This window comes from Bos mutus, chromosome 5, assembly GCF_027580195.1.
Source record: "Bos mutus isolate GX-2022 chromosome 5, NWIPB_WYAK_1.1, whole genome shotgun sequence".
Taxonomy (NCBI): domain Eukaryota; kingdom Metazoa; phylum Chordata; class Mammalia; order Artiodactyla; family Bovidae; genus Bos; species Bos mutus.
This window is the reverse complement of record NC_091621.1, coordinates 99660182-99686611: the sequence shown is the minus strand read 5'-3', so window position 1 is coordinate 99686611 and position 26430 is coordinate 99660182. Positions and strand designations below refer to the sequence as shown.

General features: G+C 46.6%; 1 protein-coding gene across 1 annotated transcript in view; it reads right to left on the bottom strand.

Moving 5' to 3' along the window:
• The window catches only part of CACNG2 (calcium voltage-gated channel auxiliary subunit gamma 2), a 120195-nt gene extending 95334 nt beyond the window's left edge, over positions 1-24861 (bottom strand). The window contains exon 1 of the mRNA XM_005887462.3: positions 24651-24861. Within this exon, the coding sequence (XP_005887524.2) occupies positions 24651-24861 (211 nt within the window). The remainder of the gene's footprint in view (positions 1-24650) is intronic.
• Positions 24862-26430: the final 1569 nt, after the last annotated feature.

Here is a 26430-nt window from a genome sequence, read left to right as displayed (position 1 = left end):
AGGTCACGGGTATACTGTGCGCTTCTGTAGAAACCCTGCTTAACCCCCATGGGTATAAATGAAGCTGAAATGATCAGAGAAATATACACTGGTGTATGCTAGCCCTGTGGCTCTGTTCAATCATAATAAAGTTCTGTGGATTTAATCAATTTTCTCTGTAGAGTGTCACAGCAGATAGAGCTGTGAATTGCACATTCTGTTTTGGCTTTGAGAATAGTTCTATTCAACCAAGTAGCCAATGGGAGCACAGTTAATTAATAAAAGTACATTCCTTTTCAGTACAATTTTGAGTATTGCTGTGATTTGACTGCCCCATGACTGCATAGATTTGAACAATGGCCAGTTTGAAGGCCACTCGAATGAACTTATTACTCAGCTCTTATTTATTAAATGTATTTTGAGGCTCCGAGTCATGGGGTGATCATACAATGATGCCAGTGGTTGGGAAAAAGAGAATTGCTGTTGAGTCTGTTGAGTGAAAACCCAAAGGGAAGATGGCTGCTCACTAGGCTTACGTCCTGGGTAAAATGAGGCCACAAGAAGTTATGGAACTGCTGCCTTCCCAAATGCCAATCTGGGTTGGCTTGCAAAGTGCTGAAGAATGAGTTGTTACACCTTATCTTGGAGGAGACTCAAGACACTCAGTTTGGGGTTGGAGTAGGAAAGCCTTACTTTGTCTAGTGTTACTTGAAGGAAGTCAATGGAACTGAGAGGCAATGAGTGTAACTCAGAGAAGTTCAAGACTTAACCCTATGTAGGTCCAACCTGCTTCTTCATGCCCCTTCCCCTCGGGTCCTGGAGAATCAGCCCGTTCTCCATATCACCTTCCACTACCCTCTCTCCACACACATTCACACTTGACCCAATTCCCCCTTCTATCCAAAGACTCGACCCAATTCTTGAGCCTTCTCCCCCACAGTTCTGACCCAATTTGCTCATCATTTCCACAAAGACGTGACCCAATTTGCCTCCATCCTTCCCCATGCACATGCGATAACATTCCCCCCACACCTCCCCACACTACAGATCTGACCTAATTTCTACCTCCATGCTAGTCATTCACACCTGTTCCCCACCCGCCACCCCAATGGACTGAAGCCAGACCCATTACCTTCTCCTCCTGCACATGGGTCATCAGCCCCTTCTCTAAAAATACTGAAGACACAAGCTCAGTTCTGCACAGCAACCTTTTCTCTCCCCAGGTACCCTCGCAGGGATGTGATGTGACCCGATCTCCCACTTCTCAAACCTTACTCAGGTCACCTATTTCCTTGCACCTCCTCTTCCCAAGGACATGTGGTCATTGCACTGCCGGGATTTCCAGCCCTCTGACACAGCCGATGTCCCCAGTGAAAGTTTGTAGCACAACCCAGAGTCGGCAATTACTGCGGCACCTGGCATGGCCAGAGGAAATTACACAGCTGCCTGTGCCTTAATCTGATATTCAGTCATTAGGTTATTTTTAAAGAAATCATTCTGTTGACAGCGTATCTGTCAGCATTTTCAATTTTCTTTTTTGCAAAACTATGATGGGTGAATAGTTCCGGTCAAGTGGGGCGGACTGACAGTCAGGGGCTAAAGGCCTTTGTAGGAAAATGTGGAAAAGAGCAAATAAATGCATCAGCCACCGAATACTCCCTTCGCTATGTCAGTAGAACTCCTTAAGAGGTTACGGGAGATGGCTCTCTGTGGACTCCTCGTTCTCAGCTGCTACCTAATTAAAAAGTAAATATGTGTCAATTATCGCAAATGATTTTTACTTATCCACTGGAACCAGACCACAATCATTTATGCATTTTATAAAAGCTACTAAGCAGCTATCAGGTGACAAGGGCATTTTGTACTATCAATTTTGGGCACTAATTTGGATGAATAACCTTGGGGTAGCAGCGATTGGTTGAGGGAAGACTGGAGAGGGCTTTTGCAGCATTGCCCTAGTTTCCGTAACTGTCTGATTATCCTTGTCTAACTGTCCACTTACGTTTGATGGAGGAAGCCCACTGCACTCCTTTTTCTCTGGACTTGGTAGAGATGGGATGACACTCAGAGTGGAACTAAGATTAGAAACAGCTATTATTTTGAAAAATCTAGCATCTTCTTGTGAACAGTTTTTTCTTCTAAAATGAAGCAGTGCAAGTTGAAAGGCTTTGGGTACTGTGAAGAATGTTCCAAATGTTAGCCATTGTTATGATGTCAATCCCTATTACCATCACCATCATCACCACCAGCTCCGTAACCACCAGTTTCCTGACAATTACAATCACGTTTGTCATCACCACCACCAGCACCACCACCATCTTCACCACCACCTTCGTTGTTACTACAGCCATCACCACCACCGTATATGAACAACCAATCCTCATCTTTATCCCTTAAATTCTTTTCTCCTGGCAACCTCCTTACTTATGAATTTATCCTTACAAAGAATAAGAGTCAAAAATAAAAAGCATCATTCCTATCTTTACTATTTTATTTTATGAATTTTTATCTTTCTTCATGAGTTAGAAGCTCAAAACCTTCCTCTATTTATCTATCTAATTATCTATTTATCTGTCTATCATCTATCTATCTTATTTTCGTTCTACTTTTGGTTGTATTTCTGAGACTTTTTGCTTTTCCTTTTCTTCATTTCTCCACCACCATTTGCAGTTGGTTTAGCTCTAGAGCCTAAAGTAATTGCTGCAGCGGCTGAGACTATAGAAAATGCCTCACAACACCCTAGTAGAGATACCAGACTGTTCCTATTTGAAAACACCATGGTGAAGAGCAACTAAATTACTTTATCTTTATGTGGGAGAAAGAGTACAACTCTATTCAGAAAAAAGGTTTCTAAAATGAAAGAAGACAGTAAATCCAAATCTTTGATCAGCTCCTGCTGCTTTAGCCCTGTTATGAGCACATTGGTGACATCGTGAGAATGCTTGTTGAATTGAATTTGAGTGTCAGCTTTCAGACAGGAAAGGAATTAAATCCATGGTCCCTTGGGTCACCTTTATTCTCAGTCTTTCAGGCCCTATCCTTAATCTCTCCCACCTCTTTTTGTCTTATCAAAATTCATGATCTAGCTGAAGTAAAATTGACCATTAATATTTGGAATCCATTGGGTGGACTAGGGTTTAAATCCCAAGTCCACCAACAATTAGCCAGAAAAAAATGGTGTGACTTCTTTTAGTATTAGTTTTCTCGTCTGTGCAATGGTAAATCACACCACACAGGAAATGTTGTGGAAATGGAATGAAATATGGTCTATACAGTAGCTCCCAGTGTGTTCAACGCGTGGGAGGTGTGTGCTTGGTACGTGTACATTTCATGAGAAATATCACTTCCTCTTCTCCCTATGGCGTCCATTTCTGGTACAGCAAAAGGATGCCTGGGTTACATGTTCTTGGGAATCAGCTCTCCCTCTACAATCAGTTTATCTCCACAATGCTCAGCCATTAGGAGAATTTGATAGTTGGTTTAGGAAGGACGAGTGACATAGGCAGACCATGAGGCTAAATTCCCGAGTGAATTTGCTGCCCTTTTACTCAGTGCAGGAGCCCTGTGAGACAGCCTGTCTCCATGGATGGGGATGGTTCCCACAGCCTGGTGGTACTCAGAGAAGGAAGCCCCATGCTGGAGTGAAGAGGGCAAAAGAGAAGTTCTGAACCGGACTCTCACCTCTGCACCTGGTAGCTTTGTGATTGTGAACAAGGTATTAATCTCTCAGCTCCCAAGTTTCCTCACTGGCTTCATAGGGATCTTAAGAAAGACTCTGCATGTTGTTCTGAGGATAAAATAAAAACATTTGGCACACAACAGGGTGCTTAATAGATGCTGTTTTCCTACTTTTCCTTCCTTCTCTGCCCTCTTTTTTTTGAAGATTTCCTTTTTTATCTATTTCCTCTTATTCTGAGGTTCTGTGGTACAGATTTTGAGAAATGCTGGCTACTCATGGGTCGCTTATATAGAACCTGCAGTCATTAAGAGAATGGGCACTGAAAAAATCCGGTAAGTGATAAATGTTTGATCACCTAAACAAGCACAGCACAATTATTGGGGATAATTATTAAACTGGGAGATCAAATGAAACCAAAATAATACTAATTGTATTCAAAGTCAGTGGACAGATTCACTCTCTAATTTGTTTGAAAACACTACCCTAGTTTACTATTGATGCTCAATCATGCAATTATTAAAAAGAAGACCTCCAAACTGACAACACTAATAATGGTGATACATCTTCCCAGTACGGAGGGCTCTCACTTCATTTTAATTGAAGGGAGGCTATGGAAGTGTTTTCCCTTATTTTTTAAAAAAAAATCTTCCTTTTTTTTTCTCAGACCATCTGTCTGGCTATTAAAATCCCATCAGCTTCATTGCGAGAACGCTTACTTCCCCCACGCCTGCCATCCCAAAGGGGGCTCTCAGAGCCAATGAGTTCATGATGGCCCAGGCCCCTCCAAAGGGAAGGCCTGCTGCTCCCTAGTCCTCCTTTGAGGCATCCTTCCTTCCTTTCCTGGGCTGTCCATTCTTCGCTGCACAGACCCTGTGATTCATTTCCAGTTCCCCACGTTAATACCCAGAAATTAGTTTATATCTCTAATAACGTGTTGATTCGTTTGACTGTTTAAGAAATGTCTCTTCTCAGCAGTCGAGGCTCTAACGAGACAGTGCTGGATCTTCACAATAAACAGGCTTGGGGTGAAATTCGTGGCTTCCAGTTCAGAGTATGCTTTGCAGATGAGGGATGTGAAGCCCATAAAGCACAGTGATGAAGTCAGGACCAAAGATATGGAAGAAAATAGTCATGTCTCTCTGCTCTGACCCAACACCTGGATTCCTAACCTTTGAGACTCTTGGGCTTGCGTGTTGCCTTATTTCAAACCTTTCCTATATTTCCCCAAGTCCTTCTGCCATTACAGTCATGGGAGATAGTTTGTACTATTATTAAAAGGCTCTTTTTTCTTCCCCACTCCCGACCACCTCTGCCCTGGGGTATAATCATTACTGAGAAATCTCACAGTACTTCATACCAGGGGCAAATCCTTCTATGTTCGAAAAACTATCTAGCACAGAAAAAGAAATCCCTTCCCCTTTGGTAGATGCAGAGGAAATAGCTAATTGTGTTCATTCTGGTGGTCTTTGTTGTAGTGTTACAGTGTTAGTTGCTCAGTCACGTCTGATTCTTTGTGACCCCATGGACTGTAGCCTGCCAGGCTCCTCTGTCCATGGGATTCTCCAGGCAAGAATACTGGAGTGGTCTCGGGAAGTGGCATCTCCTGAAAACCCTGCAGGAAGATCAAGAGAAAACCCTCCAGCTCAAACCAGCATGTCCACTGGGGAGGCACACTCAAGATCTCTCTTTCCTTGGGCCATTGTTCACACCATTGTCCTTTCAAGATGGAAGAATCGGTCAAATTGCAGCCAAGAACTGAGGGTTGCTGATGCCTCAGAAACAGCTCTTGTAGTCCAAGTAGTTTCTGTGGATTGGCCCCTGACCTTCACTTCACTTTTCATCCCACTGCCCGTTTATCATCTAAAGAAGTAAACTGATGAGTAATGGGGATGGAGGGACACCAGTCTCTCCATCTCTTTCAAACACGGTGGATGGTTTATTAGTCACAATGGTGCTTCTGCAAAGTGAATGATGGGCTTTTGTGCTATCGAGATGGATTTATATTTCATTGGTGTAAGGATGAAGGTTTAAATGAATTTAAGCAGAGTATTATCAATGTGTGTCAAAATTTTAACCAGTGTATTTAACCAGTGATTCCTTAGATATTATTGCTTATGATGAGGCTAAAATGGGATCAGTTTAAAGATATGTGTTTGATTCATAACAATGTAGGTAGTCCCTGGGTATGGCAAAAATAATACAGATAGTACCCCCAGTGCTGAAGGATGAGAAATCTCGGTTTAAAACAACATCCACCATCTTTGGAGTCCCTGTTCTGTGTGCAAATCCTTTATACAGATTATTTGCGTTTTTACAACACATTTCTTGATGAGCATTGTTACTCCTGTTGCAGACAAGAAACAGTGATTTAGTGAGATTAAGCATCCTGCCTGGGGATGCAGAGCTAGTTGGAATTCAAACCCAGACCTTTCTTATGTCCAAACAGAGCCCTTTCTGCTGGATCCTGCTGCCCAGTCAACTGGGGAAGAAACTAGGGCAGAGAGTGGTTGGGTTCTCGGGAAAATCTATGGTCCTAGGCTGCTCCGACCTATGGTCCTGTCGTCTGCTCCGACCTATGGTCCTGTCGTCTGGCCTGTAATTTTAGCCCGAGTCCTGGCCACAGGCTCTATGGCTTCATCGCTCAGTCCACAAGAATTTACTCCCCTGCCTGGCAGCTCCCTTCTGTCTCCAGGTCTGCATTGAGTGATCCTTCCAACAGTGTTTCTGGGGCTGCGAGGGGTGTCTGTTTCTGCCTGGGAGGGGTAGGCTCTTCCCCACTTTCTGCTGCTGCTCCTTTTCCCTCTGCCCAACTGCCATGGTCTCTGTGGCCTTTGTTTCCAACTGCTCCGAGAGGGGACGGCAGCCCCAGTGCCCAGGCAGCCTCGGCGCATCCCTTCCAAGTTCTCACCCCTCCCCCCTGCTAACCTGGTTATGCCGAGCTTCTGCCTCCGTCATCCTTCCCACGCCTGTCTCCTGCTCTCCCGGGGCTTGGAAAAGCCATTGGCTCAGGCATGGGTGGGGGTGGATTTCTTTCGCTCTGCATCCCTCTTTCCCTCGCCCCAGCCCTCCCTCCCATCCATTCTGCCTCTGGCCACATCTCTGTAACCCTGGCACCAGGTACCGTGGCAGCGGAGGCCCGTTGGGAAGCCTGAAAGGCACAGCGCTCTGGGACTGGAGAGGAAGCCCTTTGAAACAGAACTTCCGGGCCAGGTTCTCTGGTTCTCCTGTGAACTCCATCCTGCCGGGAGGGATTCTCTATTCCAGGACTGAGGCTGGGAGAGCCGCCTGTTCTCTGAGCCGCTGCTTCCACAGCCAGCCAAGACTCAAACCGATTTCTTTCTCCCTCTTTCCCTTCCTCCATTTGTCCTTTCTTCCTTTCCTCTTCTTCCTTCTCTCCCTGAAAAATTTTGCTGAGAGCCCACCAATGCCAGACATTGCCTTAGCGGCTTCATTCCCACTAATCGACCAACTCCTCATTTCTTTTTCCTTTTTGATGTAGACCATTTTTTTTTTAAGTCTTTTTTTTTTTTTTTAAAAAGATTAAGGCACCTCGGCGAGCTTGTCGTAGCCTCTCCAAGTCCAACAACTTTATTGCTACGCTCGTTCCGCCTACGGCTTCAAAGGAAACAGAACCAAAACAAGCACCTAAAGTCGTTTTTGAATTTACCACAATATTGCTTCAGTTTTATGTTTTGGTTCCTTGACTGCAAGGTATCTGGGATCCTAGGTCCCCGACCAAGGATTGAACCCACATACCCCATACTGGAAGGCAAAGTCTCCACCACTGGACAGCCAGGGAAATCCCCAACCCCAATCACTTCTTATCCAAGTGCCCACCACATGCCAGGCACCACGCCAGGCAAGGTGCACAGAGGCCAGCCCGACACTGGTCTCAAGACCCTTACTGCCTGTTTCGAGGGACCAAGATTTGAAAACAAAGTACAAAAGAGAACCAAATCTTGTCTGTCTGAACTGGCGGGGTGGCACGGGCCTGACAGTGGAGCTCTTCTGGTGTTTACAGCCCGTGGAAAAAGTTAAGAGTTGCCACATGTCTCCTGGCTTTGACCAGCCCCCGTCCCTCATTTCACTGTTCAAAAAGAAAACTCTGAAATACCAGGACAATAGAAGCGGTTTCCTGCCACAATCCACCACAGATATAAAGCTCCATCTCTAAGTAGATGTCTCCCTGTCATAGAGAAAATCCTGAAAAGGAAAAAAGCCCTCCACGTCTCAGTGCTATCTGAGGCCTCTCTTTGGCCAAATCCTACCGCCCTTTCACGTGACTTTGTGGATAGATAGAGAAGCCCACAGCTTATCCAAGGATACAAGCAGGGATGTAAGCTGGGAGAAAGGAGGATAAAGAGACCCAGGAATGCGGTCGGATGGGCCTTGTAAAGGCAGAGTTTCATCTGCTCTAAAGCATCGGCAGCAGACTGTGTGGTCCAGAGGGGAATGTTTGGTGCAGAGGATAGCAAAGTCCCTTCAGTTCCATAAGCATAACTCAGCTCCTACCATGTGCCTGGCTCTGTGCTAGGTGTGTGTGTGCTAAGTCGCTTCAGTTGTGTTCGATTCTTTGGGACACTATGGGCCATAGCCCATGAGGCTCCTTTGTCCGTGGGATTTTCCTGGCCAGAACACTGGAGTGGGTTGCCATGCCCTCCTCCAGAGAATCTTACCGACCCAGGGATCAAACTTGCATCTCTGGTGTCTCCTGCATTGGCAGGCAGGCTCTTTACCATTGGTGCCACCAGGTGCTTGAGGCTAAATGCTGGACCAGGACTGGGCGGTGTGGGTCTTAGTCCCAGCACTGTTGCTAGTTGGCTCCATTGCACCAGGTCCCTTCCCTCTCTGGGCTTCAGGTGCTTGGGTCATGAGGTGAGGGTCTGGACTGGGTGAGCTCCCTGGATATACCGCTAATTGCCTTCCTTCTTTCCTTTTTTTTTTTTGGTGGTAACAGAACCTCTCATTTTTCAACAGGCATGTGGCCACCTGAAATAAACATTTATTTTCCAAGCTTTTTTATAGTTAACATGTAGTCACATGACAAACTTCTGGCCAATAATACCAAAGCCAAAATGTTGTGTGATATGTTCCAGGAAACCTCTTGATGAGTCATGTAACAGGAGACTTCTGTCATTATATCTTGATGTCATCCTCCACCTTGATGCCTGGAATGTGGAGGCAGTGGCTGGATCTCTGGCAGCCACACTGGACTGTGGGGTCAAAGGCCATACTTTGGATGGTGGGGCAGGGAGCTGGTAGGAGCCTGCATTGCTAACCCGTTTGTGGAGCCTCCAGACCAGCCTTGTATTTCATATCTCCAGACTGGTTTCCTTGAGAGAGAATGAACTTTTGGTCTTATTTAAGGCACTGTTAATTTTCTTTTCCTGTTGCTGTAGTCAAATCCAATCCTTCTTGATACAAGCTCTAAAATTCCTTCCAGGGACTTTGCTGGTGGAGCAGTGGATAGGAATCTGCCTGCCAATGCAGGGAAAATGGGTTCAGTCTCTGGTCTGAGAAGATTCCACATGCTCGTGTGTGACAACTACTGAGCCCGTGCTCTAGAGCCCACAAGCAGCTACTACTGAGCCGGTATGCTGCAAATACTGAAGCCTAGGCACCTGGAGACTGTGCACTGCAATGAGAGAAACTGCCAAAATGGAAGCCCGTGCACTGCAATGAAGAGTAGCTCCCCAGAGCAGTAGTGAAGATCCAACACAACCAAAAATAGATAAAATAAAGAGCAAGTAAAATTCTTTCCAGGGGAGCCATTCTGAGCTTGTGATACTAGGGGACTTCTTTAAGCACCCACTCCCTGTGCTAGGCAGAATAATGACTTGCCAAAGATGTCCACATCCCAGTTCCTCTAACCTGTGAATATGTTTCATATATTATGACAAAGGGCAGTCAAAGTTGCAGATGGAATTAAGGTTGCTAATCAGCTGACCTTAATAGAGAGATTATTCTGGATTATTCAGGCCTGGGCAATGTAATTGCAAATATCCTTAGAAGTGGAGGAGGGAGGCAGAAGAAAGAGCATCAGAGGGTTGCAACATGAGGAAGACTATGTGATGCTGCTGGCTTTGAAGATGCAGGAAGGGGCCACTGGCCAAGGAATGTGGACAGTTTCTAGAAGCTGGAAAAGGCAGGGAAACAGATTTTTCCCTTACAGAAGGAACACAGCCCTGCTGACACCTTGATTTTAGCCCAGGGAGACCAATTTCAGACTTTAGACCTACAGAATCACAACACAAGTTTGTGTCATGTTAAGCCACTAGGTTTGTGGTCGTTTGTTATAGGAGCAATAGGAAATGAATGCACTTACTCTGGTTTCTTACTGGCAAAGGAAGATCACATGGCACCCATATTATAGAGTGCTCGTAGCTTATGGAAGGTGACATCTGAGTGATCCTTAGGACAGGGCCCACCACACAGGCGGCTCTCAAACAACATTGTCTCAGAAGGAAAATCATCCCTTCCTCTGACACTGCCATACAATCTTCTTTAGCCATTAATGACAATCCTACCTGAAACATACTGATATGAAGTGCTCAGGGCTGAGCTAAGAGCTTCACCAACTCCAGGCAGTCTGAATTGACTCAGTGCCTGATAGGAAGGTTGTCATCCACCTTTCAGAGGTGAGGACACAGGCCCAGTTGGCCAGTGGCAGAAGTAGGATTTAGCCCATGTTCACCAGAGCCCCCTGGAGAAGGGAAAGGCTACCCACTCCAGTATTCTGGCCTAGAGAATTCCATGGACTGTAGTCCACGGGGTCGCAAAGAGTCAGACATGACTGAGTGACTTTCACTTTCACCAGACCCCACTGGCCGTGCTCCAAAGCTAAGTGTGGCATCAGAGACTACCCTAGGACCTAGAAACACAGGCTTAGCTCCCACCTGGACCCCTGCATCAGGATCTGTGTTTCATTAAGATCTGTGGTGATCAAGGTTCACTTCAGAGTTTGAGGAGTGCTGCTCTAGACCCAGTAGTATAGCAGTCCCCAAACATTTTGGCACCAGGACCAGTTTTGTGGAAAGCAATTTTTCCATGGACCGGGGTTGGGGAGGATGGTTTGTGTGCATTACATTTATTGTGGACTTTATTTTATTATTGTTACATCAGCTCCACCTCAGATGATCAGGCATTAGATCCTAGAGTTTGGGGACCCCTGCAGTAGTGCTCTATTCTCTCCTTGACCTTACTCTTTGGGAGGCAGCCTCAGGTGATTTCATTTCCTTCATCTGCCTTGTGCCTTTCTCTTCTGTTCTACTTGGCCAACTCCTATTCATCCTCCAAAACCCACTGCAGAGGGCACTTCCTTAGGATCCCTTCCAGATCTCGGCAAATAGAGTTGTTCTTATGTCTGGCCCTCACATAGGCCTTTCTAGTGCCTGAGCTCACTGGTAATGGTCTCAATACCGGCTTGTCTCTTCTGATCTTCAGAGAAGGGGTATGTTTTCTATCGTCCAACCAACCCTAACTAAGCACCTACTAAGTGCTGGGTGCTGATCTTATTCCTGGGGTTATGGCAGAAAATAGGACAGAAAAAGATCCTGGCTTCACAAAGCGTACATTCTAGTTGGGAAAGAAGTAACATACACTGTAGACAAATTCAGAAAACATGAAGAAAGGGAGACTAGGAAGTGGATGGATGCTGTCAGCCAGGGGGAATCCGGGCAGACCACTCTCCATAGAAGCTGACTTGTTTCTGTGCCCCACAGATTAGCACAGAGCCTGACATGCCCAGCACTCAAAAACTGTCAGAAAGGATCAGATCTGAGCATTCTCCCAGATCAAACTGCACGTCTTTAAGTTCATGTCCCTTCCCAGCAACTGCTAGACCATCTTTTTCATACCAAGAAACTTGTGACATTCCTCCCTTCCCTAGAAAGTCTTCTGAGCTAAAAATTTAAAGCAGAGAATCTCCCATCCTCCAGCAATGCCCCCACCACCCCTCTCTCCTCAGTCAGCATGGACCACGGGACTGTCTCCCCAGCGCCTGCCATTTAGTTATTGAATAAAGCACACCACGTGGTTGGTACACGGGGTGCATTTCCCGAACTGGGGTCAAGGTCAGAAAATGTCAGCCTCTGAAACAGAAACTCCAAGGGTGGTGTGAACTGGGTGAGCATCTCTCTTTTTAAGAAACAACTTCTTCTAGAGATGCTGAGTAAAGGGAAGTAGATGAGGCTCGCCTTCCATCTGAGTTTTATCAGCAAGCCCTGCTCGGGAATGTTGGGTGTTTATGCATTTATTTCCAGATGCATGGCTTTATTCACTCTGTTAGCTGCTATACCCAGCCTAGGCTGGTGGTGTTTTGTATACATTTTTGGAAGACAAAGACTCTGCCTGTAATTTCCCATTGGCAGAGAGGAGCCTTTACAAACTCAGATGCCTACAGAGGCCAGAGGAGGCCAAAACAGCCCAGTAGCCTCAGAAGATACTTGGGAGCAGCAGGGATTTGGGGAACCGCAGAGGACCTGCCGCATCTGAAGAGACATCAGCTGCCCTGCTCCTGTTGTTTGTTGCCAAGCAGGAAGGGGGCCCAGGGTTACAAAACTCTGTCTTTGTTTTCCTCAAGGGAGGCCAAAGACAGGTTTTTGTTTTTGTTTTTATAGGAAAAGTCTTGATTTGTAGAACATTTTGAGGGCCAAACACAACTCACTTGCAGGTCACTCTTTGCAACTGTTGGTATCATTAATAATAAACACCCTAGTGATAACAGCATCTGGGGTTTATTGAGTGTTTACTATGTGCCAGCAGCCTGTTAAGCACTTTGCATGGAGCATCTTACTAAAATTTCACAACCAGCCCAAGCGTGAGATACAATTTTCCCCACTTAGACATGAGAAACTGACCTTGAGAAGGGACATTCCTTGTTCAAGGTCACACAGAACTGGTAAATGACAAGGTTGGGATTTGAACCCAGGCTGTCAGATGCCAGAACTGGCACAAACTCCAGGCCTGGTTACAATATAATGCTGATCATGTTCATTATGATGATGCTAGGGGGAATCTGAGATTCAACACATAACAAAATCGAGCACCTACTATGTGCCAGGCCCTGGAAGCACAGGTGTGGAATCAGTCTACCCAAAATTAAAGGTATCACCTTCTTCCTGGGGCAAATGTCTCCTGTTCGCCCCATCTCAGTGAAGGTCACTCACTGTCACACTTTACTCAACGCAAGTGACAGTCCTGAGTCCTATGGATCCTCTGATGTCTGTTCCCTTGCTCGCCAGCCCCCCTGCCCACCCCTGCCCTCCCCATCCGAGGTCACCCGTGTCATCACTTGCTGGGCTGTGCAGCCTTCTCCTTTTGGACTCCCTGTTCCATCCTCCTCTTCTTCCCATTTTTACATCACACAACTTCCTGAGCCATCCTCCTAAAATGCACATCTAATTATATCATTCCCTTGGGAAAATTCTCCTCTTAGACCTCTTTGCAAGTGAACCATCCCTTTATGATGTGGTCTCTGTCTAAAGTCAAACCTCAGTATTAATACCTTCCCCTACCTCCCCTCCCACACTTGTTTCTCCAGCAATAGTAGAATCTTCGTGTGGTCCCCCAAACACCCCATGCTCTCTCACATCTCTTCCTGAAACAATCTCTCCACTCCTGGGTATTCTTGCTTGGGTCCTCCAATCCCCCACTGGGGCATAAGCCCCTTGAAGGCAGGGGCGGTATCTGATCACTTTTGTAAACCCAGAGCATAGGGGGTAACTGACACACAGCCGTGACTGAGTACATTTTGTTGAAGAAACGGACATGGGGACTCATGGTCTGGAGGTGGAGGCAGAAATGGAAACAGGCAACAGAAAAGATGGAAGATGCTGCATCGGAGACATGCAGAGATGCCTAAGAAGGAAAGAGGGAGGGAGTGTGAACCAGGTGGGAGCAAGGTGGGAGGTGGCAGAGCTAAGCCCTGAAGGAAGACAAGTGGGATGTGGTTGGAAATGGCCCTCTAGGCAGAAGGGTGGGGAGAAAGAATATACGTGTGCCTTCACCTCTTTCCCCTCCATGAACTAGAAACGGGGTTGTATATGCATTTTGAGGCATCCTTCTGTACTCTAAACAGTGGGAAAACCTGGCAGGCCCTCCACTTCTCCCCACTCTGCCCCAGGTAATAAGCATATGCTAATTTAAGCTTCAAAGTTTTGAACACTTCATCATGCATGAATTACAAATAGCAATTTCTGCTTAGCCTTGTTTTCAACTTCTCAAAGTAATTTATTTACAGATTTGGGGGCCAGGGGAAAATTGTAAATATAATTAGTGTAATAGAAGGCTGTGCACAGGTTTTTGGATTGGACAGGTTTGGGTTGGAATCCGAGCTCTGCCACTTGCTGTGTGACCTTGGACAAGTCACTTAACTTCTCTGATTCTCTTAAGATGGAGATAGTGGATATCATAACATATATCTTCAGAATTGTGAAGATTAAATAAGAGCAGCCCTGGGAAACATGTGAATAATGCTGAGCACACAGGAAGCATTGCAGGAATGATTAGTTAGTATTATTGTTGTTATTAGTGAGAAAATGATGCCAGGGAGTTGTTTTTCAGGATTACTTTCTTCTGCAAAATTGAGGAAGAAAGGTCTCAGCTTTAGGGAAAATTCAAGAAGGATAAAGAAAAGGACTTGTGCAGACAGAGATAACAGTTTGAGGGGAAAATGTGGCAGAAAAGCAGGAATGATCCTTTATGCCCGGAAAGTGAAAGAAGAGAGAATGGGGCAAAACTGAGATAAAGAAAGGTCCAGGGATCAACAACAGCTGGTCACCAGCGAGTTTTGCCCAATGGAAAGGCCAAGAGAGAGACTGGTGCTGGGGTGTGTACACTGCACAGCGGATGGTTGGCAGACAAGGTGCTGAGCCGTTCACTGAGGCCACGGCAAGAGTGCACCTGCGATCTCGCACCTAATCTGCAGCATTCTTGTTAGCAGCTGGAAGACTACCCAAGGTCAAGGAGGTTCAGGAAAGAGTGAATATCGTGTCCATAAGGAGAAGGGGGAGGCAGCTCTTCTGAGGCCAACTCAGGGCTGCTAAGTTGGTACCTCTGAGCCAGGCAATAAGCATATGAGGATTTGGATTGAGAGAAAAGGTGATTTTGGATTGAGAAAAGGTTCCCTCCTGTTCGCCCAGGAGGGAACAGGCTCGTGGTGGCTTGTCAGCTTCCGGAAGCTTTGTGGCATAGCTGTGGCCCCGAAGGTGCTCCAAGAGCATCCCAGGTTGCGGGGTGTGTGGGAATCCCCTGCCTGTTCTCAAGGGCCTTTCAGCCAAACCTCAGAGAGATGATTGTCAAGAGGAGGAGTCAAGAGGAGTTTCTAAAAGTCCATCTCCCTCCCCTGTGGCCTTCCCTGGTGGCACAGTGGTAAAGAATCTGCCTGCCAATGCAGGGACACAGGTTCGCTTCTTGGGTTGGGGAAGAGCCCCTGGAGTAGGACATGGCAACCCACTCCAGTATTCTTGCCTGGGAAATCCCATGGACAGAGGAACCTGGTGGGCTGCAATCCATGGGGTCACAAAGAATTGGAAGGACTGATTGTGTGTGCATGCAGACCATACACACACACACACACATATATACACAGCCTCCCCTGATGGGAGGTCCCTGAGGGTAGACACTATTGCCTTAATCATTTACTCAACATTTAGCTCCTAAACACTCTTTGTGCCAAGGCTGACACACCCCCTGCCCTCACATTGCTCACAGGCTTCTAGAGGGACACAGAGCCCTAAGCAAGTAAATGCTAAAAAGTCAATTTTAAATTGTCGAAGAAGGGAATATAATCGGGTAACAGGATGGTAGGCTACCTTAGATGGGATGATCAGGAAGACTCCCCTAGAGGGAGAAGGTGATGTTGATCAGAGACTTTTTGCATCCCTGTAGCCCCAGGGCCCAGCCCAGTAAAAGCTTGTGCTGCTGCTGGGAAGGCAGGGCCTTGAAGCACCTTGATTGTATTCAATACATCATTTACAATCTTCTCTCTGTGCCCCCTTTCTCTCTGTTCACTACAGCTAGCTTAGGGTGCATCATCTGGGCTCTGCCAAGACCTTCTGCTGTGCTTGCCCTTCTCAGTTAAATTTCACCAGCTCCACTGGACTGGGATCCCATCCATTAGGGTCACAACAGCCAGCGATCTCACGAATGAGCAAAGCCACCTGTGACCATCCCTCGCTTACCATCTCTCTGGGTCCCCTTTCCTTACATGATGAAACATGAACTATTCCACAAGAGCCATTTCTGTCCCTGTGGGGTCCCATCTCCTCTGCCCACCCTCCCCCCCCCCCACACTCCCCAGTCCAGGCTTTCTACGCTCCAGCCACACAGGACTGGCTGCTCAGGTGTCTGTGCTTCTGCACTTGCCGTTTCTTCTGTCTGAGGTACGCTTCCTCTCCCCAGCTAGCACATTCCCATGTATCCTTCCGAACCCCGGTCATCCCTGGATCCCCTTCTTCCCAGTCTCTGTGCTCCCAGAACGCTCTGAGCTTAGGCTTCATGCTGCTTCGTCATCATTGTCTGTTCACTGGTCTGTTTTCTCTTCTAGATTAGAAGTTCCTTGAGGGTAGATGGTGCTATTGCCTCTGTCCTAGCAGCTCACACAGTACCTGGCAAGGACTCAGGGAGCAGTTGTAGAGCAGAGATCAAGAATCACCCTTTTCCTTGTCAAAAAATGTGCTCGTAAGACCACACACTTCTCCAAGCTGCTTCTTGAGTCACAGGACAGGCACTAAGGGCACTGGAGAAGTCCCTTGGGCTCTCCCAACACCTTGCCTGCATTTCTCTCTGCCAGCAAGGCAGCCATACCATCTTCCTTTGATTCCAAGGCACATATTTTAAATTTTAAGGTTTCTGAAATTAAAGTGTGTTTTCAACTGGTGTTATATTAGATCTGTTTTCCCCTGCCCTTAAAGCTGTTTAAGTAGTTAGGTCATTTTTTATAACCGATGGCATCAGAACTGGGAGATCAGAGCCCTTTATACCCCCAGGAAAAAGGACCAGGGTCCTGGCGAGGGCAGAGAGCTCACTGGCGATCCCACAAGGGCTGACATGCATTCCTTGGCCTTGGGGAGCACAGTTCGCATCTTTCTAGTCTCATTCCTATTTTCAAAAAGTCTGGAGGATTTAACTGAGCCTCATTCCAATTCCAGCTCAAATCCTCAGTGATCCTAACTGATTGCTAGAGACGTCTCAGAGAAACTCAGGGAATCTCTCTGAGTTTGTGGGAGGGTGATAAGCTGAGGTGGCAGCAGGCTATGTCACATGTCTTGTGTGAAATGGAGTCATTTTGTAAGATGCTTGTTCTTTGGGATTTCCTGATGGGACTTGCCTGTAGGCTCCTGAGGGGAGGAGGTGGGTCTTGTTCACTTCTGCCTCCCTGGGTCCACTGCAGGATTGGCACCTACCATCAACACCTCCACTAAGCATATTTTGAATTTCTTTGATTGGAGTTGAATCAGTCTATTTCTTCCCTTCTCTGGGCTGTCATAAGTTTTCAGGCCAAAGAGCCCACCACACTCAGATCTGGGTGGGATTGGGAAAGTGAAGAAAGTGAAAGTCGCTCAGTTGTGTCCAACTCTTTGCGACCCCATGGACTATACAGTCCATGGGATTCTCCAGGCCAGAATACTGGAGTGGGTAGCCGTTCCCTTCTCCTGGGGATCTTCCCAACCCAGGAATTGAACCCAGGTCCCACACATTGCAGACAGATTCTTTACCAGTTGAGCCACAAGGGAAGCCACACTGGGAAGAGCATGACAAAGAGAAGGGAATGGCGCTCGAATCCTCACAACTTTAGGGCAGGCATCATCAGCTCCCTTAGATGGACGGGGTGAAGGAGGTACTGACAGAATTAACTAGCTCTAGGTCACACAGCTTTTAAACAAGAAGCCAGAAGTCAAAAGGCAAAAGTCTTTAACGAGACTAGTGAGGCTCCGCACTGTTGGGTCCTCCTTCTGCACCCCCCAACTCCATCCAGCACCATCACCACCCCCATCCCATGTCCATCTGCACCCTCCAGCCACCCTGGCCTCCGTCCAGGACTTGCCCCTTCTCTCCCTCACTGCTCTCTGTACTTGCTGCCCTCCAACCTGAAATGTTCCTTCCTCCTCTTTTCACCCAGTGATGCATCCTTCAGATAGCCATTTACATCTCACTTCCTCAGGGGAGCCTTCTCTGATTAGATCTATCTTCATATCATAAACTCACAGTCTCATGTGACTCCCCTTGAGAGCACTATCATAGTTGTAAAATACATACATATAAGAGACACAGGTTCTATCCCTTGGTTGGGGAGATCCCCTGAAGGAAGGCATGACAATCCACTCCAGTATTCTTGCCTGGAGAATCTCATGGACAGAGGAGCCTGGTGGGCTACTGTTCATAGAGTTGCAAAGAGGCAGACACAGCTGAAGTGACTTAGCATACATGTGCATATGTATATATGTGTGTGTGTGTATATACATATATATGTATGAATACATGTATATATATATATATTTGGGAGAGTCTTTGAAATAGCATCTGTCTCTTCCAGAAGGCTCTGAGGGCAATGACCCTGAAGGGAGCTGCTGCCCACCATGACCCCAACCCTTGACCCAGCACCTGGCAAGTTGCAGGGACTCATCAAAGATTTAACCAATAAAATAAATGAATGAAGGAATTGGTTAATTTGTCACTGAAAACTAACCTGGAAACTTAAAACACGTATTTCATCTGAATATGGGAGATTTTTTTTAATATTCAAGTCGAAAAGTGACCATTGAATTCTGAACTATTTAACAATCTCCTGCATGATCAGTCTGAGTACATATAGCCTCCTCCCCCACTGACCTGAAAGCTAACACTCATGGGAAGCTCTCCCCGAGGACCTGTGTGACAAACGCTCTGGATGATGAACAGAGAGGAAAACGTGGCCAGTGTCTATTTAGAGGATTCCCCCACCCCCACCCCGCCCCAGCACTTCCTTCTCAGGCACTTTGTTTTTTATTATCTTTCTTTGTTATTGCCCCTTGTGTGTTGAAACTCTCTCCCACTCCTTCTCCTTCCCTCTATCCCTCTTCTTTCTGTGTTGACTCTATTATTTATTTTTCAGAATGTCAAAAAAAAAAAAAAAAGATGTTTCAGCCGCCATCGCCACTAGTGTCCAATTTAAAGAACCATCCTTTGATGATGGGAAGTGACCACCCTTCCTCAATGCCCATCCTGTGGCAGGCGGTGGTGGCGTCTTCATTTGCCAGCTAAGATAGGTTGATGTCTCGTGCTATCATACTTGCTGTGGTTACAGCAAGAGGCAGAACAAAGATCCCTGCCCTCGTGGGGCTGACTGTCTAGTGGTGCAGATAGATAACAAGTAGTATGAGTAAAATTTCATGGTGTGCTAGAAGGTGGGACATAGTCTGTAAAAAAAGTAAAATAAAACAGAGCCAGCAGTACAATGTATGAGGTTGTTGACTGTAATTTTATACCAGGTGGTCAGGAAAGAAGGTGACAGACATTTGCAGGCTTCATTCCAACCAGCTACCCTGTGAGAAGGCTGTTAGGCTTCCTGTTTGTGGAAAGGGAAACTGAGGCTTGGAGAGGTAAAATGACTTGCTTCAAGTTGCACAGCTCAGAAGGCTGCAGCACTTGAAGTGAACCCAGGTCTGTGTGGCTGCAAACTTGTGTCAACTGCATCACACACCACAAAGCTGCCTCTGAAAACTTCCGTCACTTCAGGGAACATAAATCTGCTAGTTTCTGAAAAATGCTGGCCAACATAAGACCCATGGAGAGTTTACACTGAGACACTTCCAAAATAAAAGGGCGAAACCAAAGAAGCATGTGGTGGGTCCAGCCTGAAGTTCAGTGTTGCGTCTCCTTGGCCTCGTGGGAGTGAGGGGATTAGGACAGAGCTGTCACCTTGTAAGGTGTGGGCAGCCGGCAGGAGTAGCATGTCAGGGAGTCAGCAGGTCAGAACTCCGGTGTCCTGACATGCTTGGGTCGGGCGCTCAATGAGGATACTCAGTGGGATGCAGACAGAATAGAATCAGCTGCCGACAATGAATGTGAACATAAGGCCACAGAGGCCAGGGTCCGTGCATAGAGCTCTCTGGAGTTTCCAGGATGAAAACAAGAGGCCTGGATTCAAGTTCTGGCTCTGCCTACGTGGTGCGGTGTTACACCTAGCACCTATAAAGTGAAGGCAGGAGGGCAGCGTGAATGGGTTGGGATTTGCAGGGCTGGTTCCTCAGTAAAGGAGTCAGACTTGTCTTACAAGGTGAGAAGGAATAGGAACGTGAGACCTGCCTTTATGGAAAACTGCCAGTCAGAAGCTAAGAGCTTGGGCAAAGTTCTTGAGGTCTAGGGAACTGGGTGGAGAAGTTTGATAAAGAATTTTGGGCAAGGTTTTGGGGAAGCTACATGGGGATGGTCTCTGATGTCTGCTCTCTGCTTGAAGTGTCTGTTCTGGTGAGTATTAGGATCAAACTAGGCTTTTGCATACCTTAAACAGAAAAGGGAAGAAAATCAATGGATTATTTTTTTCTTCCCTGTAGAGACTGAGTGTACTGACAATTTTTCTTTAGCTAATTAGTAGCTGGGCAACCCAGTGACTGACTCCTTTTGAATGTTCTTATTTTACAACAATGAATTCATGACTCATTATTATTCTTTTAAAAAAAGAAATCCCATGACCTATATGGGAAAAAATCTGAAGAAGACTGGATATCTGTGTATGTATAACTGAATCACTTTGCTGTATACCTGAAACTAATACAGCATTGTAAATCAACTACACTCCAATATGACATAAAAATTAAACAGAAAAGAAATTCTAGGAAGAGCAAACAAATCGTTCTGGTTTCCTCACCCCTTCCCCTCTCTTCCTCTCTCTCAGTAACTTGCCACACATGTCCTTATGATTTTTGAATTAATTTCAATAATTTTAAGAATTTCTGCATCAATCCATTGATACCTATTTTTACTGTACCGACTGTGTGCAAAGTACCTAGAAGGTCAAAATATCTTGGGAATTATAGAGTGATATGTACACAGTATGTAGGCCCATTAGTAACTTCTAAACTCAACTCTTCCACCCTTAAAGGCAAAAGTGTCCAAGAAAGGCAGCTGGCATTCCTAAAATAAAAGAGATATACTTTCCTTCTGTGGAACAAGAGAGCCGTGGCTGAACCCAGTGTGGGGCACTCGCCACCTTGCAGGCCAAGCAAACGTTATGAAATTATGAACTTGGAAAAAATAGTTCAAGAAAACCCAGCGACTTCTTATGCAGAGAGAACAGAGAGAATGGGGATGTAGAATGGACGGCGGAGCCCCTGTGAGAAAGCAGCTTGAGGAGGAGAAGAGAAGAAGAAGAGAAGCTCAGAAATTCAGCAGAGGGAACCAAACAGTCTGGATGGAGAGAAAGATTACTGCTCTGCCTCAGCAAGGAAAAGGGTGAGAGAGGGAGTGGGAAGGAAGGGGGTGTTTCTGTTAGGACCACAGTGTACTGTTGCTAGCTCCTCCTCTGCAGGGCTGGGAATCCTCTGGGGAAGACATGGAGCCCAGACAGAGGGGAGAAATGTACAGGAGAGAACAAACACAAAGAGTGAATTTCTTGCTGCCCCTGGAGACGATGATTCCTTTTGGTGACAACAGAGGTTAATATCCACCGTGTGGCCCAGAGACAGCATGCTTGGAACAAGCTGTTTTAGTGTCCTGTTGTAGATTTTATTGAATTCTTCTCTGAAAGGGCCAATTCATCTCTCCATTTGGAGGCTCTTAAAGTAGCTTTCCTGAAAAGTTCAAGAACTTCTCCTATCACTCTCCATTTACATGGGATCCATGAGCAGACAGACCTGCCCCCAACACCCTCAAATCCCAGTAAGGACACTAGCCTGCCAAGGGTCTCAAGTTCACACACAGAGACACTCCTGCTGCTCACTCTGCAGAGGGAGAGAAGAAAGGCTGTGATTTCTTCTCGATTCCTCTCCCCCTCCTGCTGTGTCAGCCCCTAACAGGTGATCCTGTCCCCTTCTCATGCCTCAACAGACGAATTCATTTCAAAAACAGTCATGGATGCAAGGAAATGTCTTCTGATTCTTATTTTCACCAAGAAGTGAACAGAAAAAAATCATCTCTGGGGACAAAAAGCCTTAACGTAAACCAGATAGCCAAAGAGACCAGAAGAAGACAGGAGGCGGTTTTTCACCTGGAGTCATTAGCAGCATCTTGGGGAGAAGACTAGAAATCTGTTCACAACTTTTTGGGTACAAGTAGGAAACATAACAAAGGGGTGATGTGAAATCTTTTCTGAAAGTACAGTTTCTCACCAAAAACAGAGGTTGGGAAAACCAGACAACTTGGTTTCCATAAAGGCTGATCCTATTTGGAATGTTCAAAACAGCAAGCACAGGAATGCCCCACAAGAACCATCTATGCCAACCTGCAGAAATAAGTGCACTTATAATCTTCGGAAATCAGTGCAGTTTTTGAGAATATGTATCTTTAACACCTTCAAACCACATCCTAAGTGGCCAAGGCCCAGCTTCCTAAGGGGAGGGGGTACAGCATCTCAGGCCTACAAAACCCCATATGGACAGAGGTTTTGGAAATTAAAGGCCAGGTTGAACTGGAGCCCTGAGTACCAACCCTTCCTGCCTGGGCTACAAGTGGAAAAGGAACAGCAATCCCCAAGGCAACTTGGCCCAGCCCCCGACCTGCCACTGTCTGGAGGCCTCAATCCTGGGGAGAAGAGCCAAACCCAGGGCTTCTGGGAGCATCACACAATCCTTGGGACATGTTGTAATACTAACCCTTTAAGGGATGATTCTGGGAGCGAGGTGGGGTTACAGCTTGGAGGGAAAGTTGAAGGGAGTGGGCAGCACATTTGGGGATGTGGACACCAAACAGATGGAATTTTAATGAAAATATTTAAGCCTTTTAACGCACAAGTTATCCCAAGCCACCTCTAGTCCTTTTCCCTTATAGGAATTAGAAAAATGTTTAAAAGATCATAGTATTAAGAATTTTCAAACAAAACCCTGATAAGAAAGTATATCTATTCCAAGTCACTAATGTCTGGGAATATTTCTTCTAAAACCATGTCCTGTCTTTAATCTCTTGGCTGTATATCTTCCTCCGTCTAACTGAAATCCAAGCAAGGCAAATTGCTTCTATGATCGTGTTCCCTAAAGCAACCCTCATTCACTTTGCTTTTCTTCTCTTTTGGAATTAAAGTCTGCCATAAATGTTTAATTAAATGGAAGTCTTTCCACTGTTAATGACTAGCTGCATGAAAGGCTATTCATTTTTTAAAGGAGGGGTGTGTTTAAAACAGTGCCTATTAATTTCCCGATATTGATTCTCTGGCTGGGGAAGAGCATATAGTATTCAGCATAGAGCTCCTCTGCAGACTATGTTCAAGGCAGCGGTTTGGATTGAGAAAGGGCACCAAATGCAGTATGCGTCAAATAGACCATCGCTCAATGAAGTCACTTAGCTATTCAAAACATGTTCAGCCATCACTCAACGATTTGCACCAAGATTGTTGGGAGGGGGGCACGGAATTGGTGCTCTTTCCCCAGGCATAATCATTTCCCAAAGAGCTCAGTTTGGGTTAGACTCTGAGACCACATCAGTTCTCTCCCTCTTAGTCCATTTCCCTCTCTTCTCCCCTGTCTCCTGGCTTCAACTCCCTGCACCACCATCCCATGTTGAGCTTAACAAACAGTCCTGCAGTCCCCGCTTCCCAGCGCTGCTCAAACGGCCTCCGTATTGGTTCATATCAGAAGCAAAGCACATCAGCTTTTCTTTCCACCCAGAAACACGTATCTCTCTGTGTATGTCTTTCTATGGGTGGCTGTAGCTTATACACACAGACACAGATAGCCACTCACATGCAGCCCCTTATATTAAAGTCTGTTGCTAAATGCAGGTTGTATGACCTGCAGGAGTTTCCTGCCCCCCTCCCCGTGTTTATTAATGTGTCTCAGAAGCACATGCTTTCATCCATACCCTGATCTCCCAGCTTATCCTCTGTGGGACCGCTTTGCCCACAGCACATACACGGGCACACATGTCCCAATGACCCTGCAAGATCAAGGTAAACAGCTGACACTCCTCCCCCTGCCCCACAGCTCCCTCTTGTCCCCTCACAACCTCCCCATGCTCTCGCCTCCCTCCCGGCCTCCCTGCACAATGTCTGATTCCCAAGCTGGCTGCAATGCTGACTCTACACGCTTCTGAATAACAGACATGTCACTCTGCGTGGAAGTGAATTGGTTCTCAGCCTAACCTGCAAGTGAATTGCTGTTTATTAGAACTTGGGTTTGTTTCCTGTGAGAGACGTATGTATTTTTAGACTTTGTAAACGTTAAAACACACATACACACTCAGCCAGTCGCCTCGAATGATATGTGTGGCTCATAGACGTTACGAAATGCTCTTGAACTCAGCTTGCGATCCTGGAATAATTAGGATTTACCAAATAAGGCTTCTTAGAAACAACAGATTTTTTCAAAAAAAAAAAAAAGGAGATTTGCAGATGATGATGTGTCTTAGACTTTTGGGGAGTAAGGGGAGGAGAAGGGGAAAGGAAGAACATTTTGGAATTCTTCATTACGAAAAGAGGAGCAATGTTGAGAGAGGCAATTGTTTTTTTATACCCTCATAGATGGGCATACTACATCAAAAGGCAAATCCTAATGATTCCAAAGCAGGTGGAGCACATTTGACTTTTTAAAAACAATCTCTTGTTGTTGTTTTCATCATATCATAGATTATTCCAATGAAGAAGGTTGAGGAAAGGGGGGTGGTGGAGGCTGGAGAGTTGAGTATGGTTTTTGCTTATTGATTTTCTTTCCTCTGAAACTCACCCAACCAGCCTTGATCTGTGGTGGAAGGAGTGAAGTAAGAAAATGGTGGAATGTAAAGGGGACTTATTTGGAGGCGGGTGGGGAAGGGGGAGTGAGAAGGGGAGGGGGTGGGGAGGGGGAGGAGATGGGAAATCAAATACCTTCTAGGCAGCAGGTTCTCCATAATCCAGAATGGGTCATAACTTCCTCGTTCTTTTTGCTGGTTTCATTCTCACTGACACTTTTGGTCTTGCAAACCCCTCTGGAGTAGAGCCAATAGTCGGTTCCCACAGCAATGGTCATCAGACTGAAGGCAGCGAAAGCACCAACCGTGGTTAAAAGCATTTGAACACCTCGATCAAACAGCCCCATAATTCTTCATTATATAAACACCCAACCGACTTCGGGTTCTCGGGAGAGTGTGTGTGAAGGTGCGAGTACTAAAGCAAAAAATAAAAATAATTCCACTACTAATATAATGGATATATGTGTGAACAGAGGATGTGGAGAGATATAAAAAAAGGGAGGTAAGAAAAGCTCACGGAAAAGAGTGTAAATTATAAAGATCACACGGGAAGAGAGGCTTGCCTTTTGAGATCAGAAACTGTTCCAGTTGCAGTGATTAAAAAAAAAAAAAAAGGAAAAAATAAAAAGACACCCCCCACCCCCCCAAGTGAGATGCCTTAATCTCTTTTCCTAAAATTCTGGTCTCCAGTTTCCATATGTGATAGCTAATTTGGAGATGGCTTCCACAGTGAACCAGGGAACAGCCGCATTCTCAACACAATCTCTCATGGTCGGGACCTAGACAGTTAGAGATTGTAAAAGCCGAGATGCAACCTTCCGTCTTCGCTCTCGGCTCTGCGGCCTGCGCCATGAAAATCCTTTGCTTCGCCAGTTCTCTTCCTTGGGGGGTCTCGGGAGCTTTCGTTTCAGACCAGACTTCCCAGTATTCTGTAAGCCCTTGATCTCAGCTGAACAGGTGCGGGGGTCTCGCCTTCCATGGTTTTGCCCCGGCAGCGGCAGCGGCAGCAGCAGGGCGGGCAGGCGCGGCGGCGGCGGCGGCGGCGGCAGGACGAGCAGCGGCGGCGGTTATTGTTGTTGGTGGCGGTGGTAGTGTTGGCGAAGTGGGGGAGGGAGGGGGTTCCTCCCGGAGAATCGAGGCGGGTTTCCCTCCCCCTATCTGCAAAGCTCCTGGAAACTGGGGTGCCGGCGTCTTGCTGCAGGATGGGCCGCCCGCCTGCCCCCCCACCCCACTCCCGGCCGGCTCGGCCCCCGGAGGAGGCGCTCCCACCTACTGCATTACCGGGTGGTGCTGAACTGGACAGCTCCTTGCGCCGCCGGCTTCGCGCGCTCCCAGGCTCCCAGGGCGGCCCGCCAGGAGGGGGGCGCGGGCCGGAATCCTCCCTGCCCTCGGGGGCAGCAAGGCCGGGGCAGAGCGGGGGCTGCCTTTTCCTCTTTTCACCCCTCTCCCAAAATCCTGAAACGAGCGCTCTCCTGGGCTCCCGGAGCTTAGAGAAGGCGTAGCTAGAGATAGCTCTGCTCCCTCTCTCTCTCTCTCTCACACTCTCTCCCTTTCCCTCCCCCCTCGGTGTTTCTTCCAGCTCAGCCTCCTTCTCATTCCATCTCTACGTGCCCAGAGCTTCAAATACAATCCTCCCATCACAATCAGAGGGGCACAAAACTTCAACCAGCCGGTTCTTTGCCTGGAAGCCCTGAAAATATAACCTGGATGGGTAATTACAAACACGGTCTCTATGTGTTTTTTAAATCGTCGCTTGCACTTTGCCGTTTGGGGGATCTGTTTTGTTTTATTCGCTGTGTCGCCTTTTGGTCGTTTCTCTTTCTTCTCTGTCCCTTTCTGGCTAACAGGGGATGTGCAGTGCACTGTGTGTGTCTCTCTGTAGTTTTCTGTAGAAATCCTGGATCTTGCTCCTACAA